This window comes from Mustelus asterias, unplaced genomic scaffold, assembly GCF_964213995.1.
Source record: "Mustelus asterias unplaced genomic scaffold, sMusAst1.hap1.1 HAP1_SCAFFOLD_35, whole genome shotgun sequence".
NCBI classification, from domain to species: domain Eukaryota; kingdom Metazoa; phylum Chordata; class Chondrichthyes; order Carcharhiniformes; family Triakidae; genus Mustelus; species Mustelus asterias.
Window position 1 is genome coordinate 3,990,101 of NW_027590117.1, and position 27,401 is coordinate 4,017,501.

General features: G+C 43.3%; 4 protein-coding genes and 1 non-coding gene across 11 annotated transcripts in view; 4 read left to right on the top strand and 1 right to left on the bottom strand.

Moving 5' to 3' along the window:
- The window catches only part of LOC144482328 (uncharacterized), a 35,096-nt gene extending 18,041 nt beyond the window's left edge, over positions 1-17,055 (top strand). For 2 of the 7 annotated variants that reach the window (XM_078201501.1, XM_078201500.1), the window contains exons 3-4: positions 6,072-6,236; positions 14,510-17,055. In XM_078201501.1, the coding sequence (XP_078057627.1) occupies positions 6,072-6,236; positions 14,510-14,694 (350 nt within the window). In that variant the 3' untranslated portion in view covers positions 14,695-17,055. Of the gene's footprint in view, positions 1-3,578; positions 3,715-6,071 lie in introns of those variants that run through there. The other 5 variants (XM_078201497.1, XM_078201495.1, XM_078201496.1 and 2 more) reach the window with 4 other exon arrangements.
- On the bottom strand, positions 2,078-3,334 carry LOC144482330 (histone H2B 5-like). The gene has a single exon (XM_078201502.1). It carries the CDS (start codon positions 3,332-3,334, stop codon positions 2,948-2,950), a length of 387 nt encoding a protein of 128 aa, XP_078057628.1. The 3' UTR covers positions 2,078-2,947.
- Positions 17,056-21,872: 4,817 nt separating the features above from the next.
- Positions 21,873-23,090, top strand: LOC144482243 (histone H2B type 1-L-like). Its single transcript, XM_078201432.1, has 2 exons — positions 21,873-21,905; positions 22,662-23,090. Exons 1-2 carry the CDS (start codon positions 21,873-21,875, stop codon positions 23,088-23,090), a joined length of 462 nt encoding a protein of 153 aa, XP_078057558.1.
- Positions 23,091-24,415: 1,325 nt separating this feature from the next.
- Positions 24,416-24,818, top strand: LOC144482292 (histone H2A-like). The gene has a single exon (XM_078201474.1). It carries the CDS (start codon positions 24,416-24,418, stop codon positions 24,803-24,805), a length of 390 nt encoding a protein of 129 aa, XP_078057600.1. The 3' UTR covers positions 24,806-24,818.
- A 1,686-nt stretch (positions 24,819-26,504) lies between these two features.
- On the top strand, positions 26,505-26,587 carry trnal-uaa (transfer RNA leucine (anticodon UAA)). Its single transcript has one exon. It is a non-coding gene; the product is annotated as a tRNA-Leu (tRNA).
- The last annotated feature ends 814 nt before the right edge of the window (positions 26,588-27,401 follow it).

Consider the following 27,401-nt stretch of genomic DNA (forward strand, 5'->3'; position numbering starts at 1 on the left):
ATCTGATACTGGATTGCTATGCAAGTTTCACTCAGGTTGTTCACCTTGATTTGATCTGTGACACTCAGTCGGATTCCAAATAAGAATTTTGACATGAATACAAAATGGAGTCCAACCTGGAATTGGACAGTGTCTTCCATCTGGCCCAACGTGAGTGAGGATTTAGGATGAGTTCATAATTTATATTTCAGTTCATAGTCATCAAATTGATCTTGCAACTTTTAGTTTCATAATCTGGGTGAGTTTTCAATGGAATCTGAGTTGTATCCCAGGTTAGACGAGCTTTCAGAATATCCCAATCTGAGAATCTGTACTTCAGATTTGGATTTGTATCGAATATATTTGTGAGGACTCACTATGAGGATTAGTACAGTAACTTCCAAACCCCTGATGTGGGTGATATGACTGGTATTGAACTCGAATCTCAGAGTGCATTATTAAGGTTAATTGTCTAATTTTTAACCGAAACCATCTGTCAGTTTTATCTGATATTTAATTTGGAGCTAAGGCTGCACTATTGTGGGATTGACACAGTGATGATCTGATTGTGGATGACAATTTGGATTGGGTTTTATGGATTCCCCTATCAGTGGTACAGTGGAGTTTAATTTAGATAAATGCAAGGTGATGCATTTTCATAGATCGAATCAGGGCAGGACCGACTAAGTTAATGGTAGGGCGTTGGGGAGAGTATAGAACAAAGAGATCTCGGGGTACATGTTCACAGCTCATTGAAAGTGGAGTCACAGGTGGACAGAATGGTGAAGAAGGCATTTGGCATGCTTTGTTTCATTGGTCAGAACATTGAATACAGGAGTTGGGACGTCTTTTGAAGTTGTATAAGACATTGGTAAGGCCACATTTGGAATACTGTGTATAGTTCTGGTCACCCTAATATAGAAAGCACAGAAAAGATAGACTCGGATCCTACCAGAACTTGATGGTTTGAGTTATAAGGAGAGGCTGGATAGACTGGGATTTCTTTCTCTGGAGTATAGTCGGCTTCGGGGTGATCTTAGAGGTCCATAAAATAATGAGGGGCACAGGTCAGTTCGACAGTCAATATATTTTTCCAAAAGTAGGGGAGTCTAAAACTAGAGGACATAGGTTTAAGGTGAGAGGGCAGCGGTACAAAAGGGAAGTGAGGGGCAATTTTTTCACACAGAGGGTGGTGAGTGTCTGGAACGAGCTGCCAGAGGTAGTAATGGAGGAGTATAAAATTTTGTCTTTTAAAAAGCGTTTAGACAGTTACATGAGTAAGTGGCTATCGAGGGATATGAGCCAAGTGCGGGCAATTGGGACTAGTTTAGCCGTTAAAAAAGGGTGTCATGGACAAGTTGGGCCGAAGGGCCTATTTCCATGCTGTAAACCTCTATGACTCGATGGTACAGAGTTTGATTTGATTACTTCTTGTTTCATGAATTGGTATGCAGTGAAAATCTTGTTTCTTGCGCGCTATACAGACAAAGCATACCGTTCATGGAGTAGATAGGGGAGAACGAAAGGAGAGGGTGCAGAATGTAGTGTTAAAAATCCATTTGCCAAGAGTGGGGTTCAAACCCATTGGATCTATAAATCCAACGCCTTAACCACTCGACCATCCTGGTACGAGAGCTGGGCATGATATGGACACAACACCTGTCTCTGCTGCTGTTTGAGCAGTGACTTGAAAAGGCGTCTCTGGAATTATTTCTGCTGTCCTGAGACTGAGCTCCGTCAGTGACAATGTGCGGACTGTGTGTGAGAAGGTCTCTTCTCTGTAACTAGTGCGGAGGAAATATCACATTTATTATGGTTCATTCAAATATTTGTCTGTGGAAACAAAGTACATTTAATATCTCAAATACAGATTCCGTCAGTTTAATCTCTATTAATAATCATTGTGAGCGGTTTGTGAGGCTGCAGCCAGACTCGAGCTCTGATTGGTCACTCACATTTCAATCACATTCTTAACCAATCAGAGAGCCAGGGAGAAGAAATGGGAGGCTCTGATTGGTTCACATTTTGAAACTGGAAAAGCCCGCCAATTTCAGTGCAGGAAAAATACAAAATAACGGAACTATTTCAATCTCACACTTTATAATCTGTTTATTGTATTTTCCCTCAGAATCCTGGCGCTATTTTAGGAACAGTTTGAATTTCTCAATCTCTGATCTATAACCCGCGGTAATCAGACCCCGTTCAGCAATTTAAAACGGAGCAAATCTCAGCTCAGTGGAAAAGCAGAAACATAGAGATCACCAACCAACCCCTTCACACAGGCTTCACAGGGACAGAGGGAAACGGCTGATTTCTGATCCTCTCCCCTGAAATCGGCCGGGAATGTTACAATGGGAAGTGCGGAGAGAATCCCCGGCCCGATCCCGCCGGTGGAACAGGCAGCTTTGTGTCCGGAGAATAGGGAGCGCCGGGGGGAGGCAGATCTTAAAGCGCTGCAATGAACTCAGGTCCTGTGTGTGCACAAATCTGGCTGAGTCCGTCCTCTGGGAAAGCTGCGGAATAAACAGATCAGCCCGAAAATAACCTTTTCATTTCCGTCTGTACTCTGTTGCGGGAGCGACTCCCAGATCACCCGAAATAACGAATAAATAATCGTATTATGAATTTAATTCTGCTGCTGCGAAACTGTGAATATAGTTATCATTAAATCTAAAGAACTACCTTCCGATGTGGTGTTTCTCCTCATTGTCCATCATAAATCCCAGACTAGAATTTACCATCCGCTCTCAGTTCAGTTTGATTGTCCCTTCAATGTGAAAGTGTGTGTAAGGGGCGGGTATGAAGTCCCATTCACAGCATTCAGCACCGGGACAAATCTCTATCCTCCAGAAAGACATTTCTCATTCACTCAATAAGGGAAAAGATGGCGCAGCTTTTTCACAGAGATTGTGGGTGGCTCTTAAAAGAGCCGTTGTGTTTGGAGTGTTTTTCAGTCCATGGGGGAGTTTTACTTGGAGCTGGTGTACTTGGTCACCGCCTTTGTCCCTTCCGACACGGCGTGCTTGGCCAGTTCCCCGGGCAGCAGCAGGCGCACGGCGGTCTGGATCTCCCGGGAGCTGATGGTGCTGCGCTTGTTGTAATGGGCCAGGCGGGAAGCCTCACGCGCGATGCGCTCGAAAATATCGTTCACGAACGAGTTCATGATGCTCATGGCCTTGGAGGAGATGCCGGTGTCGGGGTGAACCTGCTTCATCACTTTGTAGATGTAGATGGAGTAACTCTCCTTCCTCGACTTTCGCCGCTTCTTACCGCCCTTTGTTCCCGGTTTCTTAATCACTTTTTTCGCCCCCTTCTTGGGAGCTGGTTTCGATGTTTGTTTCTTCTCATCAGCCATCTTCAATTCCACGCAGAAATAAAGCAAACCCCTTCCGAGCGCTGATTAAATAGACAGTCCCACAGAACTATGCTAATGAGGAATTGGAAAAGCAATGATTGTGATTGGACATTTTGAAAGTTATTACAGTCACTTATCAGGGATTCATTTGAGTGGATATGAAAACAGACCAATCAGATTGAGGAGTTTCCGCCAATCACAAGCCCCCTTACCACAATCAGGAAATACATTTCACAAAGAATCTCCAGCGCCAGTTTCTCAGTGTGTAAAGATCCACCGGGAAATGTCGCCTGGCTGTCGGTGTGAGGGACCCTTCTCCACAGAGGGACTGTGCGGGAGTGTGGGATTCCTTCCGGAACTGTGAATCTCTGGTAATGTGTGTGAGTGTGGGATTTACTCACTCTCTCTGATACAGTGTGTGAGTGTGGGATTTACTCACTCTCTGACACAGTGTGAGAGTGTGGGAGTTACTCTCTGATACACTGTGTGTCTGTGTGGGATTAATTCACTGTTTGTAAGTATGGAGTACATTATGTGAGTTTGGAAATCATGTATCTGACTTGCTCTGACCATGTTTGAGTGTTGGATTTATTCTATATTTGAGTATTGGACTCATTTGTTTCTGGGGATTCATTGTGTATCTGTTCGATAGTGAGGCATGTGAGTGAGTGTATTGATTCTCTCCCTGGGGATAAAAGGCAGTGCTGAATTAACTGTGCATGTGTCACATTCACCATGCTGGACTTATTCTGTACTTGTCACTTTCTGGAACTGTATGTAAAAGAGATTCACCCTGTCACTGTCATTCTCTAACACTGTACGTCAGTGTGAAATTGATTCAGTCTGGGTTTCTTTGTCTGAGTGTGAACTTCTCATCCACTGTCAGTGCCTGGTACTGTGTGGGAATGTGAGTTTAACTCTGTACCTGTTAACATCTGCTGCTGTAAGGGTGCACGGATCTCAATCTGTATCCGTCAGTCTCTGGTGCTGAATGGGTGTGTGGAGTTCATTCTGTATCTGTCAGTCTTTGGTCCCAAAAGAAAATATGCGGAAAATCTCAGCAGGTCTGGCAGCATCTGTAAATAGAGAAAAGAACTGATGTTTCGAGTCCAGATGACCGTTTGTCAAACCTTTGACCCGGAGAGAAGGGGCGGGGGGGGGGGGGGGGGGGGGCGGCGCGGGGGGCAAGAACAAAGAACAATACAGCACAGGAACAGGCCCTTCGGCCCTCCAAGCCCACGCCGCTCCCTCGTCCTAACTAGACCATTCTTTTGTATCCCTCCATTCCCACTCCGTTCATGTGGCTATCTAGATAAGTCTTAAACGTTCCCAGTGTGTCTGCCTCCACCACCTTGCCTGGCAGCGCATTCCAGGCCCCCACCACCCTCTGTGTAAAATACGTCCTTCTGATATCCGTGTTAAACCTCCCCACCACCCCCGCCTCACCTTGAACCTATGACCCCTCGTGAACGTCATCACCGACCTGGGAAAAAGCTTCCCACCATTCACCCTATCTATGCCTTTCATAATTTTATACACCTCTATTAGGTCACCCTTCATCCTCTGTCTTTCCAGAGAGAACAACCCCAGTTTACCCAATCTCTCCTCATAACTAAGCCCTTCCATACCAGGCAACATCCTGGTAAACCTCCTCTGCACTCTCTCTAAAGCCTCCACGTCCTTCTGGTAGTGTGGCGACCAGAACCAACGTTCTATACAACTGCAACATCAGACCCCAACTTTTATACTCTATGCCCCGTCCTATAAAGGCAAGCATGCCATATGCCTTATTCACTACCTTCTCCACCTGTGACGTCACCTTCAAGGATCTGTGGACTTGCACACCCAGGTCCCTCTGCATATCTACACCCTTTATGGTTCTGCCATTTATCGTATAGCTCCCCCCTACGTTCGTTCTACCAAAATGCAACACTTCGCATTCATCTGGATTGAACTCCATCTGCCATTTCTTTGCCCAAATTTCCAGCCTATCTATATCCTTCTGTAGCCTCTGACAATGTTCCTCACTATCTGCAAGTCCAGCCATTGGAAGTGGGGGAATGGAGAGAAGTGGGGGGTGGAGAGAATTGGGGGAGGTGGAGAGAAGGGGGAGGCAATGTCAAAGCCATGTTCTTAACGGGGGAGGCAATTCATAGACAGGTTCTGAACAAGGCCAGGGGGACACAATGGCAAGAACTCATTATTCAACATTGTTGCTGTTTTCACTCCCAAACCACCGGAAGGTGCCTCATTTAGTTCCCATCTCCCAATGTTTGTTATTATTATTGTACAATGAACAGCGGAAATGTAACTGCACAATAACCACGAGAGCAGCCGTACAAACAAGTTCTACTGTCGGCAGCAGGTTTGGAGTGGGAAGGAGAGGGTTTACAAAGTGGCTGGTTGTTTATTTTTCGATATTTGTTTAAAGTGGGAGCAGGAAATAGATATCTGACCTGTGCAAAAGTTACTGCTGCTTCGCACAGCTCAACTCAATCAGCAGTGCATGGATTGGGCTGTTTCTGAATGTCACAAAACTGTTTGAAACTCGCCCCAAACACCCAGTGAGCAAAAGCAGTTTGGTGTATTAGTGAAGTGATCTCAAATATTGTTTGTGCTCATGGTTTTCCTTTTACCCAGGTTCCTAAATAATTGTTATTTGTGAAGTTCTCTCGAAACTTTTGTACCTTTTATTTCATCTGTTCCTCAGTTAAGTTAGTTATTTTTCTTTTTACAGGCAGATATTTGTTGGTCTCAGATGATTCCTTGGCACAAGCACAATTTCATCAAGCCAGTTCCAACACAAAGCAGTTCCAGTATCATTCACAGAGCACAGTGATACTGCCAACTCATTGGGTTCACTGTCACAAAGAGAAGTATTCAGCCCCATACTGTTTGCAAGGTAAGAGACAACTTTTCAATCCAAGAGTTGAACAGGAAAAGAGGCTTTTTTTATTTCCTTCCCCACAAATGTGGGACATAGGATCAGGAGTTGACCATTCAGCCCATTGAGCCTGCACCACCATTCAATCTGATTATGGCTGACCATCTCCTTCAATGCCCTTTCCCCTCTCTATCCCCAATTTCCCTTTTTGACATTGAGATTTAGAAATCTGTCAATGTCCATGAATGTTTACTCTGTGTGTGAACTTCCACAGCCCTCTGAGCTACAGAATTCCAAAGGAGCACAACGCTGAGTAAAGAAAAATGCAGATCTCGGTCCAAAGAGGATTTGCCCTTATTTTAAAATTGTGCCTAGACTCCCAACCAGGGGAAACATCTCACCTGCATCTACCATGTATACCCTTTTAAATACTTTGTTGTTTTCAGTGAACTACAGGCCCTGTTTCCCCAGGATTTCTTCATCAGACAGTCCCACCATTCCTGGAACAAATCTGCTGAACAGTCATTACACTCCCTCTGAGGCAATAATATTATTCGTAAGGTGAGGGGACCGAAACTGCACACAGTATTCTAGATGCAATCTAATAACACTGCTATACAATTAAACCAAGGCTTCACTACTCCTCCTGTACTCAGATCCTCTTGCAATAAAGACCAACGCACCATTAACCTTCCAAATTACCTGCTTCATTTCCTTGTTACCTCCAGTGACTTATTAATGAGGATACACATGTCCCTTTGTACATCGACACTTTCTAACCTCTTAGCATTGAAGAAATACTCTGAACATCTGTTCCTTCTGCGAAAATGAAAAATCTCACACATTCCACATGATATTCCATCTGCAATGTTCTGAACCTCTCATTACTTCTGTCCAAATCCTCCTGAAGCTGCTTTGTATCTTTCTCCCAACACACATTCGCGTTGAGCTTTGTATCAAGTGCAAACTCCTCAATATTATATTTGGCTGACAGGTAGATACATCAATCACAGGATTTTAACAAAACACACCACTCACAGATATAAAACATTGTGTCATGTTGGTCACAAATTGAATAAGAATTCATAGCCAGAATAGACAAAAAAATGATGTTGTGATACTAAAAAAAATTGCAATTAATGACCTCAGAATATAGGTTTTGATACATTTTGTAAACCAATCCAAAAATCTCAATGAGTCAAACTGAAAGATGCAATGACAATTCTGTTACTACAAACTGCAGTAATTAATTACCAGGTGATGTATCCAAATGTTACCATTCACAGAGCTATAAATTGAATACCATTTGCACAACTTAAAAACAGCTACTGAATATAACCCATGACTGTAAAATGTACCCAAATCCATGTGATAAATTGAATCAAATGGCAAACAAATATCAATGCATTATGTTTTAAATAAATAGTTTCTAACACAGTGCCTGAAATGCATGTAAAGTTAAAGTGCAAAAGTATCCCACATTTCAATACATCACAAGGAACAACTGTAGAAGGATTGATTCCTACACTTGCAAAGATAACGAGAGAATCACAGATGTAAATTTAATCCTACATTCACAAAATCCCAAGAGACAGATGGAAGAACAAGGAATTCCATAACATACTCATGAATGACAACGACAGAATGATTCTTACACCCAAACGTTCATCAGAGGAAAAGTGAAACAAAATGAACTCCACACTCACACGGTATCAGCAAAGTAACATTTACAGAATGAATCCTGTAGTCGTACACAGCACCACAGGAACAGAGATACAGAAGGAAAATAACTTCGAGCTGCTGTACCAGGGATGGATACAAACAGTATGAATCACACACTCATGTTCTTACTCAAAATCTGAAGACTGCAAAACTGAAATCAAACTCATGTTGACTTCATGGCAAACTGAGGAACAGAATTAACCCCATATTAACATACAACAGCGGAGACTGACATAGTGCCAGAGTCACAAAATCATGTTCATCTCATCTCACACATGCAGACGGACAACAGTGTCCAATACTTATAGGCACAAAATTAATCTCATTCTTTATAAGAGATGGAGAGATGCAGATTGAGTCCCACACTCAGCCTCACTGAGTTGTTGCAGTGTATCTCACGGATGGTACACATTGTGCACCAGTGGCTGAGGAATTAAATGCTGAAGCTGGTGTGCAAGTGAAACCCAAAATATTATTTTGTTTTTGAGATTCTTTCATGTTGTTGGAGATGCACTTACCCAGTGAGTGGAGAGTATTCCATCTCTGACCTGACATGCGACTTTTCAATTGTGGAAAGTCTTTGGGGAAATAAAGGGTCAGTCACTAGCTGTGGACATGCTCTGCTCTTGTAAGGAATAATCATTAAGACAACATATATTGGAAGGAATAATTATTAGGACAAGTAGGAGATAATAATTAACATAGAAGAGATAATCACTACTTAAGAAGTTCTCATATATATCACATATCTTATTAAGCATACACATGGATACTCGCATAAATGAACATAGAAGCTGAAAGTAATTTCTTAAATAAACGTGAGAAAGTCAGACAACGGGAAAAAAGACTTGGCATAGCAGGATGCCCTACAATGGTTGAACAAGCAACAACCTTGGCTGATTAGACAATAAACTTCAGATAAGAAGGCAGGATGTAACCACAGTGATATCATAGCACATTCATTCGTGAAAAAACAGAAAGAAGGCAGATAACGTAGGTCTAGTAAATCATGGTGGCTAACAAAAAGTGGCCTTGGGGTCTGCAACAAAAAAACCTTGACTGTAAGATAAGAATGATGAAATATGAAGCTAAATGTGGATAAAAAGGACTGTGAGAGCACTGGTTTTTTGGATTTCATCTGGGAATCCCGGCTTTATTGAAATGTACTAGCTAATAAAGCCTTGCTGCCTGGAAGATCAAGACTCAGACTCTCTATTCTGATTGATGAATTCTTCTTGCCGTCCACGGGGAACCACGGCAAATTTGGCGGTTGCGAGCAGGGCAGAGTTGAGGTCGTCCGGTGACTCAACCCCGGAGGGATCGAGGGAGACGGTGGTCCGACCGGAACCGAGAAGTCCCCAGCCGGCCTTCTGTCAACAAGGTAAGCAGACTTGCATGCATGTAAATCCTTGTTGTCAGAAAGGGGTTTTCGAGGCCTGGCGCACCCGGTTCTCCACTGGTCCTGGATCTCACCTGCCCAAAAGATAACCTGCATTGGTAAAGTTAAAATTGTGTAAAATATTGAGAGACTGAGTCTGATCGGAAGGGCAAATTTTGCATGTAAAAAGCACGCTTTAGTTTTATGTACTGTATTGTCCACGAATGGGTAAAAAGTGAGACGCTACAAAAACCGAACGCTAATTGATGCAATTAGGTTAGTCGAGCGGTTAGGAGCGGGCTTCCAGGTTACGACTTGCCCAAGGAGAGTAAGTGTAGGCAAGCCTGCCAGTCCAAACCTACCCAGGACCTCGGAGAGAGTGACGTCAGCCGAGAGGAAGGAGAGATCTAGGAGAGATTGCTCTCCTACCTGATATAGTAATTAAGGACCTACGTTGATCGCCGGAAGAAGAGAGGGGATAGGTAGTGAAATAAAGTAAAGGGGCTACAAGGAGAAGCCTGAAAAGGTTGATCTGGAATAGCGGTGTAAGCAGCTGTTGGTAAATGTGGAGTGCAAAGCAGGATCACGACAGTGATGAATCACGTAGGAATATTGCAGTAATAGATTTCTTAAGTAGTGGTGTTAACACACATTTTTTTAGAGAAGATCTAGTAAAAATAGTTGGAGGAGGTTTTAGGGAGTGGTATGAGGGTGAGAGAAATGCCCTGCTAAGAAGAATAACTGAAGTAGTTAATTTGGAGGAAGTGAATAAGGAGTGGCCATACGTAAATTGGGACGAAATAATATACAAAAATTGGACGAGTGAAGCAGTAGAAGAAACATTGACAGAATTAATAGAAGAAATCAGACCAAGTAAGGCTCTGTTGGAAATCAGTGAGCAAGTGGAGGCATATTATCCACTAGCAGAAGAAAAAGGATTATCACCAGGAGAGGGAAGAACAGGGAAGCAAATACTGAGACCTCGGTTGGAAATACAGGTGTCAGTCAGGGAAGTGCAGTGGGAAGATAGGCCAAGGACAGAAAAAGGGAAAACAGTATATCGCATAAAAATAACAATAGTGCCAAATACCAACATATCAGAAAATATTAAGCCGCAAGGCAGTGCAAAGAAACAGAACATGCCATATCAAACTAAGACACCGGTGGAAATTCTGGGAGAAAAGTACCCAGCCCTGAAAGGAGACATAGCCCATATCTCCCAAAAATGGACCAAAAGAACAAGTAAATTAAACACACAGTGGCCAGAGGGAGGCACCTGGTGTACAGAAAGATGTGAGGATCAGAAAGGACTGGTAAAGAACTATAAATTAAGGGGTAAATCACAAAAGAGAAATCAGAAAAGAAAAAAAGAATTGGAGATACTAACATTATTTGAAAAGGAAGGAAAAGAGAAAAAGCGCATATGGAAAATGCAAATGCCAGTTCAGATTCAGGAAAAGGAAAAATTGAAAGACCCACATATAGCCCCGCCCCCTTATAAGGAAAACCAAGATTTTGCTGGGCTGTATCCAGTAATAAAGGGGACAGTGAATTTTGAGGGGGAATATGAAGAAAGGGACATGACCCGCGAACAATGGGCAAAGCAGGAGGTGGAAAGAAAGGTAAAAAGGGAAGAAGAAGGTGCTAAAGTGGAAGGAGAACTGGATAACATACGCCGTATGAGGCAAGAGTTAGAGGAAGAGTTGGTTCGGGTAAGGGTGTTAAAATGGGCAAATAGAAAAATGGAGGAAGAACAGAGTAAGAAAGGTGAGGAGGCAGTGGACAGTCAGGCAAGGTGTGAAGAGGAGGAGGGTAAGGAAGAATGGGATGAAAAATGTAAATATAGCAAGGGAAGTGCAGGAGGAAAAGGACAGGGACAGGGAAAAGCACCCTATCAGAACCAGAGGGGACAAAACCAAGGATATAATCAAGGCCCCAGGCAGGGAGGACCACCTGGCCCTCCAGGGGTATGCTGGGGATGTGGGGAAACAGGACACATAAAAAGGAATTGTCCCCAAAACAGCTATAGACAAGGAGGTCAACAACAAATGAGTCAGCAAATGATGCAAGTGCCAACCAGTGACTGCCCAATGAGTCAGGGGCCAGTAAATCACCAGAGTTTCCTATAGGGAGGCCCAGAGAACCCCGAAATGGTAGGCCAGTATGTACAAATAACGGACACAGCAAATCAAGAACCTGTAATCAATGTTAGAATAGGGGGGGTTGAGATCCCCATGATGATAGATACAGGAGCTACTTGTACGTGCATACAAGAAAAATATGCAGGACACCTACCATTGTCAGGTCAGTTTGTAAAAACTATGGGGTTCTCGTGGAAAGCAGTATTGACTCAAATGACGATGCCGGTGCCTATCACCGTTGGAAACAAAACCACTCATGTGCCTGTGTTAGTATGCAATAAAACACCACTGAATTTGTTAAGATGCAATCTTAGGGTTAGGGTTAAAATTAGAGTGTACAACTCAAGGAATTAATCTGACGGGCATGTACGTAATTAGGGTAAGGGGAGAAGAGTGGGCCAATGTATATTGGCTAGGGGACATAGAAGAACAAATTAAAAAGCAGGTATGGGAAATTTGGGGGACATTTGTAGAGGCACAGATTCCAGACGCCGAATGGCCAAAAACTGAACTACATAGCACAATGATTTTTGATAAAATACAACAGTCAGAGATACAGGAGAAGTGGAATAAAGAGGCAGGACAAGAACAGGAAATAAATTCGGACAGCATTTTAATCGGACCAGAGGGAACAGCCCTCACAATTAGAAAGAATGAATGGGTCAGAAAATGGTTCTCAGTGCCTGAGACAGAACCACATGTTACGCTAAAGGTGAATCCTGATTACAGACCAAAGGATTTGGGACTTATGACGTTTAGGGCACAGGAACTGGAATTTATTAAAGCAAACAATGAGAATATTTGGATGTCGACTGACGGACAAATGATGAAAATATCTGTTAATGCAAGGATGACTGGAAGACCAAAAGAGGTAAAAATAGAGTTAAAAGATAAAGAAGTAGAGCAAGAATGGAGAGCAAAGTTAGAAAAAGATTTAGATTCTCTCCCTGAGGAATTGTGGTCAATGAACGACACAGATGTAGGCAAAGTTAAAACAGCTACCCCAGTCGAAGTAAAATTGAAGCCAGGATGTCAAGGACCTTATAAACCACAATATCCAATCAAGGCAGAAGCAGTAAAAGGCATAAGAGAAACAATCAGAGGATTAGTAGACGCAGGGGTGTTAAAAGAAACCCGAAGTAAATGTAACACACCCTTATTACCAGTTAAAAAGGCAGATGGGGAAAAGTGGAGGTTAGTACACGACCTGAGAGCAGTTAATGAAGTAGTTGAAAATATGCCAGTAGAAGTCCCTAACCCCTACACCTTATTGACTAACATACCGTCTGAAAGCAGATGGCTTACAGTAATAGACTTATGCTCAGCATTTTTCAGTGTGCCCTTGGCACAAGCGAGTCAGTACTTATTTGCTTTCAAGTACAAGGGAAAGTACAATAGAATGCCACAAGGATTCAAACACTCCCCACATGTATTCAACCAAGTGTTGAGAGCAGATTTGGCAGGGATACAACTAGAAGGAACACTGATACAATATGTGGATGACTTGTTGTTGTGTACAGAAACAAAGGAACAGTGTCGGGAAGAAAGTTTAAAACTGCTGGGAAAGCTGGCGAAAGGAGGACATAAAGTGTCAAGAAATAAATTACAGTTCTGTCAAAGAAAAGTAGAATACCTTGGAAGGGAAATAACTGTTGGACAAAAAAGAATAGCTCACCAGCAGATAGAAGCAGTATTGAAAATCCCAAAACCACAGACAGTGAGACAGATGATGACATTCTTAGGAATGACAGGATTTAGTTCAGAATGGATAGAAAACTATGCAGAAAAAACACAAGCGTTAAGGAAAATAATGAAAGAGGCCGGATGTGAGGAGTTAAAAGTGATCTTGATATGGGACAGGGAGGCCTCAGAAGCATTTGATAACGTGAAACAAGAGATGGTGCAAGCACCAGCACTGATGCTGCCTTCGTATGATAAACCCTTTGACCTTTTTGTTAGCAACAGGGAAACAGGATTCGCAACTGCTGTGTTAATGCAGGACAGCTGTAAAGGAAGAAAGAAACAAGCAATAGCTTATTATAGCACCAAGTTAGATGATGTGGCCCTGGGGTACCCTCCATGTTATCAGGATTTGGCAGCTGCTTGGTGGGCTTACGAAAAAGCAGCTACCATCACAATGGGATATTTAATAAACATACATGTACACCACAAAGTAGCTGAATTGATTGAGCAAGGAAAATTTGTGCTGACACCTGCTAGGATCCATCATTATCGAATGCTAACCACATTCCCAGATATCACGATAATAAAGTGCAACAGAGTAAATCCAGCTGATTACATGCCATTACCTCATGAAGGAAAAGAACATGAATGCTTAAGAGAAGCAAAAACATTTATGAAACTGAGAGAAGACTTAAGAGCAGAGGGACTAGTGACAGAAGAGAAGAGGACACTGTATGTAGATGGCTCATGCTACAGGGATCACTTGGGAAACCACGCAGGCTATGCCATAGTTGAACAAAGACCAGGAGGACTTGAAGTTATAGAAGCAGAAAAATGTGAACAGCCCTGTTCGGCCCAACTAGCAGAACTTAAGGCACTAACCAGAGCATGTGAATTAGCAAAAGGGGAGGCAGTAGAAGTGTATACAGATTCGGCTTATGCACATGGAGTGTGTCATCTGTTTGGATCAATCTGGAAACAGAGAGGCTTTATGAAAAGTAGTGGGGGACCAATACAGCATGAAAGTCAAATAAAAGCCTTAATACAAGCTATGATGGGCCCAAAAGAATTGGCCATAATATTTGGAATTGGCTTGATAATGTATTCGGACAATGGGGAGCATGGTTTGCAAAGGCGGGGTTATAATGGTAGTAGTAATAATCATAATTGGACTAATCTTTTGTTGTTTACTGCCTGCTTTGAGATCTTTTATTACCAGACTAATGATGCGACAAATGGTAGTGCGAATGGAGAATGAACAAATCCCCGAACAAGAAGTCCAGGAATGGGGTCAAGTTGAATTACCCCCACCGAATAGACTCATGATAATTTTGATTGAGACTGACGCTCCTTGTTTTGCAATGTAGCACTAAAGACTGCAAAAGAGGGGAAGATCTGTTTCAATGCGTTAAAAGAAGATGGAAATTTGATTTGTATACCAGTGATCAGTATGTTCCTTCCTCAGGAACAAGGACTGTTGACACAAACTCTACCGCTCAAGTTCATGGTTCATCGAATTCGACCCAGGAAACTGAGCTATCAACTGAACTGACAAAACAAGAGAAATCACTGAAATTGAAGCTGAAAGACTGTATAAACTAAATAGTAGTAGCGGCGACTAAGCGCGGGAAAAGAATTGTGTAAACTGTGATAAATTGTACTCTCCCTCCTTGTGATAGCATGGGAAAAGTAGGGGTAGGATGGATGGGGATAATACTAGTACTTAGTATGGGGGGTGGCAAGAGTAAAAATGAACAGGAAGAAGACAGATCGCATATAAATACTTACCTATATATGTCATATATGTATGCAGAAAGATTGAACATAAGCAAATGTTGGGTCTGCACTCATGTCCCAAGCCATTCCCAAGAAGGCCTACCACTCCAGTCTCTCCCCTTTCAGATTTCAGAAACTATAGAATGGATATTGAGACAAAATAAGACAGGGGAAGGAGGAAACATGACAATGTGGGAGTCAGCTGGGTATAGAATGACCAGGTTTGCTACATGGTACCAACCAACTTACAACCATTCCCAGTTCCCACCTGTACCGACGGTCCTAAAATCAAATGGACCAGGATCCTTCTGTTTAAAGAAAAATGTGGATGGAGCAAGAGTTGGAGAAAGTAAATGTCAGCAAACTGTAGAATGGCAACCACCTGTGAAAGATTTAAGTGCAGCTGGTATGTTCAAAATAGACTGGACTGAAATATGCAACATCACATCAAGCAACGTGTGGGAAGGAAAAGCTGTACAACCTTAGATGACGTTGGCTGATAACTTTACGGCCTACAATGGAACTTACTTTATATGCGGTACAAAGGCATATCCCTGGCTTCCTGCGAACTGGACAGGCTCCTGTTATCTGGGATATGTAGTGCCCTATATGCACCACATGCCTTCCCTACGAAGCTACCCTTCGCGAGCAAAACGAACAATCAGTAAGATTGACTGGTTCTTTATGATGGCCTTTCCATTACATGGGACAGGAAGAACGGCAAACGAGTTAATTCTGATGGCCACAGCCCTGGAACAACTGGCTAATATCACTGCAGCTGAAGCTCGATAAACAGGGCAAGCCTTGACAGAAGTATCAGCAGAACTGATGGCAGTCCGCACAGTAGCCCTGCAAAATAGACTGGCTTTGGACTATCTATTGGCCTCGCAGGGAGGAACATGTGCCATAATTTAACAAGAATGCTGTACTTACATACCAGATAAATCTGAGAATATAACTAACCTTGCAAAGCATATCAAGGCACAAGCAGACCAACTCCAAAAGATAGGTCACGAATTCCATGATTATAACCCACCTGGATGGTTAGGATGGGTGGGAAATGGGATGTTTGATTGGATTTTTAAATCATTTATGTTACTGCTGCTTATAATAGTAGAGATAGCGTAAGCAGGATGCTTATGTCGATGTGTAATTAACAGGGCAATGGACAGCATGTACCATTATCAATAGTTTGAAAATAAGAGGAGATAATATGACCCTAGATACCATACGCATAGAGGGAAATACTTAAATGATCAAGCAAAATCAAGGAGGGAGAGATGTGTGAGTACAAAGTGTATGAAATGTATTAATGCAAAAATGTATTTTAATGAACTATCAGGTAAAGGAAATCTGGAGGAGCAGTTCGCAATTAGGCTATTAATAAACAAAAAGGGATATTGATCCTACACTTAAGCTCCTCCACATTTCGTGAAACCAAACATAACTAAGACATATATTGGGAAAATATATCAAGAAATAGTTTAGTGAGACAATGATGTCTCAAAGAGGGGATATGTAAGGAATAATCATTAAGACAACATATATTGGAAGGAATAATTATTAGGACAAGTAGGAGATAATAATTAACATAGAAGAGATAATCACTACTTAAGAAGTTCTCATATATATCACATATCTTATTAAGCATACACATGGATACTCGCATAAATGAACATAGAAGCTGAAAGTAATTTCTTAAATAAACGTGAGAAAGTCAGACAACGGGAAAAAAGACTTGGCATAGCAGGATGCCCTACAATGGTTGAACAAGCAACAACCTTGGCTGATTAGACAATAAACTTCAGATAAGAAGGCAGGATGTAACCACAGTGATATCATAGCACATTCATTCGTGAAAAAACAGAAAGAAGGCAGATAACGTAGGTCTAGTAAATCATGGTGGCTAACGAAAAGTGGCCTTGGGGTCTGCAACAAAAAAACCTTGACTGTAAGATAAGAATGATGAAATATGAAGCTAAATGTGGATAAAAAGGACTGTGAGAGCACTGGTTTTTTGGATTTCATCTGGGAATCCCGGCTTTATTGAAATGTACTAGCTAATAAAGCCTTGCTGCCTGGAAGATCAAGACTCAGACTCTCTATTCTGATTGATGAATTCTTCTTGCCGTCCACGGGGAACCACGGCAAATTTGGCGCTGCGAGCTCTATATTTAAAGCCACAGTCACATTGTGACAGGATACGAAAAGAACCTTGGAGTCATTTCTCATTAATTACAGTCACAAAATGATGACCATGCTGAAACATAATTAAAGATGTAAATTGTGAGGAAGAGTAGGCCATTCAGCTCTTTGAGCCCATATTGTCACACAATGAGGTCATGGCTGATTTTCCACTTCAACACCATTTCCCTGCTGTATCGCCATATCCCTTGATGTTACTAATACGTAGAAATCTATCCATCTCACTCATGAACTTAATCAACAAGTAAGACTCCACAGCCCATTGGACTGATAATTCCAAAGAATCACCCACTCAGGGAAATAATTCCACCACATTAGGGGCGGCACGGTAGCACAGTGGTTAGCACTGCTGCTTCACAGCTCCAGGGTCCCGGGTTCGATTCCCGGCTCGGGTCACTGTCTGTGTGGAGTTTGCACATTCTCCTCGTGTCTGCGTGGGTTTCCTCCGGGTGCTCCGGTTTCCTCCCACAGTCCAAAGATGTGCGGGTTAGGTTGATTGGCCAGGTTAAAAATTGCCCCTTAGAGTCTTGGGATGCATAGGTTAGAGGGATTAGCGGGTAAATATGTGGGGGTAGGGCCTGGGTGGGATTGTGGTCGGTGCAGACTCGATGGGCTAAATGGCCTCCTTCTGCACTGTAGGGTTTCTATGATTTCTACATCTCAGTCCTAAATGAGCTGTATCCTTTGGTTCCAAACACACCAGCCAGGGAAAGCATACTTCCTGCTTCTACCCTATTGAGCCCTGTAAGATTGTTGTATGCTTGAATGTCAGCAACTCTCATTCTTTTAAATGCCAGAAAATAAACACCTGGTGTTTCTCGTTTTTACTCCTCCAACAATCCCTCCAACCAAGAAATTCATTTCGTAAACCTTCATTCCACTCCCTTTATGGCAATCATATCTTTCTTTTGGTAAGGAGAACAATACTGCACACAATAGTCTAGCTGCTGTCTCAGCAAGACTATATAATTATGGAATACTCTGCATTTCTGAATGGAGGGCTGTGACAAGTGGTGTTCCTTAGGGATCAGTGCTGGGACCTTTGCTGCTTGTAATATATATAAATGAGTTGGAGGAAAATGTAACTGGATTGATTAGTAAGTTTGCGGATGCCACAAAGGTTGGTGGATTTGCGGATAGCGATGAGGACCATCAGATGGAGACTTGGGCAGAGAGATGGCAGATGGTGTTTAATCCGGACAAATGTGAGGTAATGCATTTTGGAAGGTCTAATACAGATAGGAAATATACTGTAAATGGCAGAACCCTTAGGAGTATTGATAGGCAAAGGGATCTGGGTGTACAGGTAAACAGGTCACTGAAAGTGGCAATGTAGGTGGAGAAAGTAGTCAAGAAGGCATACGGCATGCCTGCCTTCATCGGCCGGGGTATTGAGTTTAAAAATTGACAAGTCATGCTGACGCTTTATAGAACCTTAGTGAGGCCACACTTGGAATATAGTGTTCAATTCTGGTCGCCACACTACCAGAAGGATGTGGAGGCTTTGGAGAGGGCACAGAAAAGATTTACCCGGATGTTGCCCGGAATGGAGGGCATTAGCTATGAGGAGAGGTTGGAGAAACTTGGTTTGTTCTCACTGGAGCGACGAAGGTTGAGGGTAGACCTGATAGAAGTCTACAAGATTATGAGAGGCATGGACAGAGTGGATAGTCAGAAGCTTTTTCCAAGGGTGGAAGAGTCAATTACTAGGGGGCATAGGTTTATGGTGCGAGGGGCAAGTTTTAAGAGATATACGAGGCATATTTTATACACAGAGAGTGGTGGGTGCCTGGAACTCGTTGCCGGGGGAGATAGTGGAAGCAGATACGGTAGTGACTTTTGAAGGGCGTTTTGACAAGTACATGAATGAGATGGGAATCGAGGGATATGGTCCCCGGAAGCGTAGGGGGTTTTAGTTAAGTCGGGCAGCATGGCTGGTGCAGGCTTGGAGGGCCGAAGGGCCTGTTCCTGTGCTGTAATTTTCTTTGTTCTTTGTTCTTAGTGCAGTAAAACATCTTTACCCCGTATTCAAAACATCTTGCAATAAAGGCTTACATTCCATTTTCCTTCTTAATTGCTTGTTCTAGCTGCAGATTAGTTTTCTGTGACTCATGAACAGGAACAGTCAAGTGCTTTTGAATTTCAACACTTTCAAGCCCCTCATCATTTCAGGAATACTCTGCACATTGCATTCCATCTGCAAAATTGTTGCCCACTCTCTTAGCCACTTCAAATCCCCTTGAGGAGTTTTTGCCTCCTCTTCACAACTCACACTTCCAGCTTATTTTGTGCATTCTCCAAAGATTGATATAGATTGTGAATGTTGGGGCCCAAGCACTGATCCTTGTTGTACCCTACTTGTCATTGTCTGCTAACTTGATATGACCTATTTATATCTATTCTCTGTTTTCTGTCCTTTAACCAGTTCTCAATCCAGGGCAGTATTCACCATGTGTTCTGATTGTGTTTATTAACCTCTTGTGTGGAAACTTATCAAAGGATTTCTGAAAATGTAAATATACCACAACAGCTGGTTACTCCTGATCTATTCAGTTAGTTGCATCCTCAGATCTCCAACAGGTTTGCTGAACCTGATTTCACTTTCATCAGACCATCAGGAACTGTTAAAAATAGAAACATAGAAGATACAAGCAAGAATAGGTCATTTGGCCCTTGGAGCCTGCTCCAACATTCGTTTTGATTGTGGCTGATCATCAAGATCAATATCCTGTTCCCGCCTTCCCCCCATATCCCTTGATCCCTTGAGTCCAAAGAGCTATCTCAAATTTACTCCACAGATTGACCAAGATCTGGGTGAAGAAATTTCTCCTCCCCTTTCTCCTCACCTCAGGTCATGTTTCCTGGATTTGTTGTCACCTAACATAGAAGCAAAGAAACTAGAGGTAGGAAACAGAATACTGTATTTGCAATCAGCAAATTGACAAGAACAGCATAAAACACTGCTACTCATAAAATACAGCAGCTACAGAGTACAACCCACATCTTCCTCACACTGACAGGAAAAATAATACTCACATTGCAACAATTAACAGATTCTGCGTAAAGACACGCAGACCTACCACACACCGACAGCAGGACCTACTTGAAATCCTTCCAGGCCAGAAACAGAGAGGGACAGAATAAAGCCCGTTGTAATAAAGCAGAAAATGACTGGCACAGACTGAAATCCATATTTATGTTTCAGGAACTTATAAACAATCCACACATCGCTAGCAGAGTGTACTAGATGTTGAATAAAGAACATGCATAAGTTAATAGTCACGGTAGGCAGGATGGTGTCTCATCTCTATTTAGTGCATTAGCGACTAAGTGACGTTTCATAGAATCCATACAGTACAGAAGGAGGCCATTCGGCCCATCGAGCCTGCACTGACCACAGTCCCACCCAGGCCCTTTCCCCGGAACCCTATGTATTTATCCTTCAATCCCATGACGCTAAGGGGCAAATGTTGATTCGTTGGTTAGTGTTGACTTTAATTTGTTACAGTACAAGTTGTGAACCTTTGTCATGTGACCCTTTCAGATGGTCACTGGGCAATATCAACCTCAATGGGAACTGTAACATCACACATAACTGCGACCTTGAGAATTAGTGGTAGAGACACACTCCAAATAATAGAACAGCATGTTTGGGAAAATACCAACACACTTATACCAAAGACTGTTATGCATAGATTAAAAACTTACTCACATGGCAGAAATTAAAGTGTGCAGTGAAATAACACAAACAAATCCAAAACTGAGAAGCGCAGCTAGAAAAAAATCGCAAGATTTTCCATTTCAGAAACCAACAGGTGCCAAATGAAATAGAGAATAACATCCCAGATCCAACATACTGTAAAGCCCACACTCTCTTAAATACTGAATGTTATAGAGAAAATAAAACACACGGACATATATCAGAGATTGCATTTTCTGAATTAAATCTTAACATCACCGACCACTGACAGAGATCGAAGCAACATAGAAATATCAGATACAAATCGACACAGCATGAAACCCACTCAGACATGGCTGACAGACAAGCAGTTTGAAATAGAATGTGTGTATCCTGTTGTGGAATCGCTCTCGCATTGTTCCATAACTGGTACCAAATAGATTCTGTTTGATCCCTCAATGTCATCCCCCCAGCACTCTAATAGTTTTTTTTATACTTTTCCAATTCAATCAAATCAAATCCAATTCAGAGTCTCAACAAGTTGAGACATTTCAGATCCAGGCTGACAAGACAGGGCGAGCGACCAAACCACCCTGTCCTGGGCCTGATCTACATGAGCCAAGCTGATTGGAGGAGGGGGAGGTTCCTCCGCCAAGACTTGAGCTCATTTGCATCTTAGCCAAAAGGCCGAGATGCCGCTTTTAAAAATTGCTTCATATGAAACATATGAAGCTTCAGTGTAACCTAATGACCTCGACCAAGTGCGGCCGACCATGGGCTGCCGACCATACTACACTTGATCTTAGCCAAAAGGCCGAATAGTTGCTTTGAACAGTAAATCACCCTCCGGGATTGTTTGACTAATCGTCCCTGAACACCTTGCAGCCAGTAATGTCCAACTCTCATTCCAGTCCTTCTTTCAGTCACTTTTCTGTTTTAGCCACAATGTTAGTGTCACATGTGGGACTTGTGGCTGCTGCTTATCAAACATATTCCCTTTTAACACGCACAGCAGAGCTCGCATTAACCCCTGTCTGAGCCCAGATATTCTGCACTGCCAGCTCCCGGTGATGGACGGAAGTAAAGCAGAGCAGTTGGTGCTGGTGAGGAAGGGGAAATGTATGAACAGTATCAGCAGTCTGATAGAGTGATGTGGGATTAGCAGCAGAGAGAATGCGCTGGTGCGGGAGAGGGAGTGAGAGGGTCAGGGGGTTGGGTGGATCGGGGCGGACAAGGGGAAAGGACGGATTGACAACAGACAGTTTGTGGATTTGAGCAGCAACCAATGTGTTTGGGTGTCTAAACTAACCAATCAGAGACAGCATCACGAATTGACATCACTGTGAATGAGCCAATGAGGAACAGGGCTTTCAGCCATGCTTCATTAGCATAGGCCTCTGCTTTGGTCTCTAGAAACATAGAAACCCTACAGTGCAGAAGGAGGCCATTCGGCCCATCGAGTCTGCACCGACCACAATCCCACCCAGGCCCTACCCCCACATATTTACCCGCTAATCCCTCTAACCTATGCATCCCAGGACTCTAAGGGGCAATTTTTAACCTGGCCAATCAACCTAACCCGCACATCTTTGGACTGTGGGAGGAAACCGGAGCACCCGGAGGAAACCCACGCAGACACGAGGAGAATGTGCAAACTCCACACAGACAGTGACCCGAGCCGGGAATCGAACCCGGGACCCTGGAGCTGTGAAGCAGCAGTGCTAACCACTGTGCTACCGTGCCGCCCCGTGGATCATTGGGTCTGAGTAATATTTAAAATTAATTAACTGGTTCCTCACCCTCTCTGGGTTTAGATCTCAGAAGCGTTGATATTCGGTCCCTTTTCCAGGCTTTAAAAGAGGAGTTCCGAGCGCGACTCAGTGATTCTGTGTCTGAAATTAACTGTGACAATGGTGGATGAGAAGAAAGCGCCGGTTGCCAAGAAGGGCGCTAAAAAAACGCAGAAAAAGCTGCCAGCAAAGGGCGGCAAGAAGAGGAAAAGATCCAGGAAGGAGAGTTACTCCATCTACGTCTACAAAGTGATGAAGCAGGTTCACCCTGACACCGGCATCTCCTCCAAGGCCATGAGCATCATGAACTCGTTCGTGAACGATATTTTCGAGCGCATCGCGCGTGAGGCTTCCCGCCTGGCCCATTACAACAAGCGCAGCACCATCAGCTCCCGGGAGATCCAGACCGCCGTGCGCCTGCTGCTGCCCGGGGAACTGGCCAAGCACGCCGTGTCGGAAGGGACAAAGGCGGTGACCAAGTACACCAGCTCCAAGTAAAACTCCCCAATGGACTGAAAAGCACCCAAACACAACGGCTGTTTTAAGAGCCACCCACAATCCCTGGGAAAAGGCTGTATCATCCATTTAGTTTCAATTATTATTTTACGACGCAGCGTCTCGAACAATGATAATTGTTGTTTTTCTGGTTATCAATGATAGACACGGAGTCAATCGCCCCGTGGATCATTGGGTCTGAGTAATATTTAAAATTAATTAACTGGTTCCTCACCCTCTCTGGGTTTAGATCTCAGACGCGTTGATATTCGGTCCCTTTTCCAGGCTTTAGAGAGAGAGCGAGGTAATGGAGCAAATGTGTCAGAATCATCGAATCCCTGCAGTACAGGGGGCCATTTGGCCCATCGAGTTTGCACCGACAACAATCCCTCACCCATCCTCGTAACCCTAAATATTTACCCTGTTAATCCCCCTCATACTGGGGCAATTTAGCATAGCCAATCCACCCAACCCGCATACCTTTGGGCTGTGGGAAGAAAGCGGAGTGCCCGCAGGAAAACCACGCGGAATCGGGGGGAAAAAGTGCAAACTCCTCAGTTTCCAGTTTGGTCTCAATGACCGATCAGTTTATTCCCGATAAGCCCCGGTTGTGCAGGAACCCTCAGTCTCGACGAAGATGGAGAACAGCCCGTCCGTTTGCAGAACGATGTCAATGAAACGTTCTGGCGGCTGGTTCGAGAGTTTGAAAAAGAAAGAGATTAACCCCGAATGTATCCCGCATTCGAAAAGCAAATCTGCAACTTGGGATAAAACGTGAAATTGTGCAAACACAGACTGATGTTTTAAAAACGTTGTTGATAGATAGTTAATTATTGATGGGATTTGTTATTAACCGTATTTCTTGTTTGAGAAATATATCTGCGAAGTTTCCAAATTTGAATAATTTATTTTCGGCTTGTTTTCAGATAAACCCAGACTGAAAATCAGAGACTGCCAGATACAGGTTAACTATAGACTGGGGAAGAGAGAAAGGGAGATTCTTACATTACTCAAAATGAATTCACCATTACCGATTAGAATAATTTCCGAAACTCTTGTTCTTTCCGCTTTGGCGGCTTTTACAGTTTGAAATGAAATCGGTTGGAATCTGAGATTTTGGCGCCGTTATTTTCCGCCCTCACTCCGTGGGCTCTCCGGATTGGTGAGTTAAGCAGATTTCTGATTGGTCATATGAACAAGATGCTGAGAGGCAGCAACAAAGTGACCAATCAGCAATGTCCACACCTCCATTCCTCCCGGAGCAAGAAGAGAAGCGAAAGGGAGTGGATTTCAGCATTCTTTGTGAAAGTGTTTGTGAGATTGTGTAGATGTCTGGAAGAGGAAAGAGCGGCGGCAAAGCTCGGGCCAAGGCCAAGTCTCGCTCCTCCCGGGCTGGACTGCAGTTCCCGGTGGGCCGTGTTCACAGGCACCTGAGAAAGGGCAACTATGCTGAGCGTGTGGGTGCCGGAGCCCCGGTCTATCTGGCTGCTGTGCTCGAGTATCTGACCGCTGAAATCCTGGAGCTGGCCGGGAACGCGGCCCGGGACAACAAGAAGACCCGCATCATCCCCAGACACCTGCAGCTGGCCGTCCGCAACGACGAGGAGCTCAACAAGCTGCTGGGAGGAGTGACCATCGCTCAGGGCGGGGTGCTGCCTAATATCCAGGCCGTGCTGCTGCCCAAGAAAACTTCTGCGGCCTCGTCCAAGAGCAAGTGAAGCGGCCATTCTTTAATCTGATAACCCAAAGGCTCTTTTCAGAGCCACTCATTTTATCTGTAAAAGGGTGATCTGTTTAACCGTCAGAGACACTGCACTGCTATTCACAGTAGAGCTGTTTCTCGCTTTGCTTTATCAATCCGTAGTTCGCCCTGTGCACATTATTGATGATGTGGAGATGCCGGCGTTGGACTGGGGTGAACACAGTAAGAAGTCTCACCTGGTGTTGTGAGACTTCTTACCACATTATTGACCCAGGTGTTTTAATGCATGTAAATTTATGCTATTTATTGGAGAACATTTTACATATGTTAGAAATATCATTTCCAGCACCATGTCTGAGGTAATTATTTAAATACAGGTACACAATTGCCCCAGAGTGAGAAACAGCATCAAAGATTGATGGCTGAAAAACAACTCAAACTCAACGGCTCTTTTAAGAGCCAGCCACAATCTCTGAAAAATCTGCGCCATCTTTTCCCTTATTGAGTTAATGAGAAATCTCTTTCTGAAGGATAGAGATTTGTCCCGTTCCGGAATGCTGTGAATGGGACGTCATATCCGCCCCTCGCACGCACACTCAGATTGAAGGAACAATCAAACTGAACTGAGAGCAGATTTTAAACCCCAGTCTGGGATTTGTGACGGACAATGAGGCCCAGCACAATATCAGGATGTAATTATTTACATTTAATGATAACTATATTCAGTTTCAGAATAAGGTTTTTTTTTCACTCGAGTTATCTGGGCACCGCTCCCGGAACAGAATAAAGGCGGGAATGAAGAGGTTATTCTCGGGCTGATCTGTTTATTCCGCAGTTTTCCCAGAGGACGGAATCAGCGAGATCTGTGCACACACAGGACCTGAGTTCATTGCAGCGCTTTAAGATCTGCCTCCCCCCGGCGCTCCCTATTCTCCGGGCACAAAGCTGCCTGTTCCACCGGCGGGATTGAGTCAGGAATTCTCTCCACACCTTCCATTGGAACATTCCCGACAGCTTTCAGGGGAGAGGATCAGAAATCAGCCGTTTCCCTCTGTCCCTGTGAAGCCTGTGTGAAGGGGTTGGTTGGTGATCTCTATGTTTCTGCTTTTCCACTGAGCTGAGATTTGCTCCGTTTTAAATTGCTGAACGGGGTCTGATTACCGCCGGTTACAGATAAGAGATTGAAAAGTTCAAACTGTTCCTAAAATAACGCCAAGATTCTGTGAGGGAAAATACAATAAACAAATTATAAAGCGTGAGATTGAAATAGTTTCCTGAACATTCAGGCGTTCCGTTATTTTGTATTTTTCCTGCACTGAAATTGGCGGGTTATTCCAATTTGAAAATGTGAACCAAACAAAACCTCCCATTTCTTCTCCCTTGCTCTCCGATTGGTGAAGAATTGGATTGACATGGGAGTGTCCAATCAGAGCTCGAGTCTGGCTGCAGCCTCGCAAACCGCTCACAATGATTATTAATAGAGATTAAACTGACGGAATCTGTATTTGAGATATTAGATGTACTTTGTTTCCACAGATAAATATTTGAAGAAACCAGATATTTCCTCCACAGGAGTTACAGGGAAGAATGTCCCAGCTTCTTCTCACAATTCCACAGTCTCCGAGAACAGAAATGATTCCAGAGGCACGTTTTTAATCCAGCAATCAAACAGCAGGAATGGCAGACGCTGTGTCCCTATCACGTCTAGTTTTCGTACCAGGATGGCCGAGTGCTAAAGGCGTTGGACTTAAGATCCAACGGACATATGTCCGCGTGGGTTCGAACCCCACTCCTGGTAGAAGGATTTTTAACACTACATTCTGCACCCTCTCCTTTCCTTCTCCCCTATATACTCTGCGAACGGTATGCTCGGTCTGTAAAATGCGCAAGAAACCAGAGTTTTCACAGCATAGTAATTATTTCTTGTCACAATAAGAAATCAAATCAATCTCAATACCGCTGACAGGGTGATCCATAAATCCCAGTCCAAACCATTATCAGATCATCACTGTGTCAATCCCACAATAGAGCAGCCTTAGCTCCAAATTCAGTATCTGATAAAACCGTAAAATGCTTTTTTGGTTAAATGTTACACAATTAACCTTAATAATGTACTTTGAGATTCTAGTTAAATACCAGTCACATCACCCACATCAGGGGTTTGGAACTGGCAGTACTAATCGCCATGGCGAGTTCTCACAAATACATTAGATACAAATCTGAAAGACAATCTCAGATTGAGATATTCTGAAAGCGAGTATAACCTGAGATACAAACTCAGGTTCCAGTTGAAAACTCACCCAGATTATGAAACTAAAAGTTACAATATCAGTTTGATGACTATGAACTGAACCATAAATTATAAACTAATCCTCACTCAGACTGAGCCAGATGGAAGACACTGTACCAATTCCAGACTGAGCTCCATTTTACACATGTCAAAATTCTTACTCAGAATCAGACTGTCACAGATCAAATCAATGTGAACAACCTGAGTGAAACTTGCATAGCAATCTAGTATCAGATTGAAGGATACATTATCTTTCACAATTGTGTTTACAGTAACAGATTTATTGCTGGGCATAAACTCACACATTATTTGCTTCAAACCT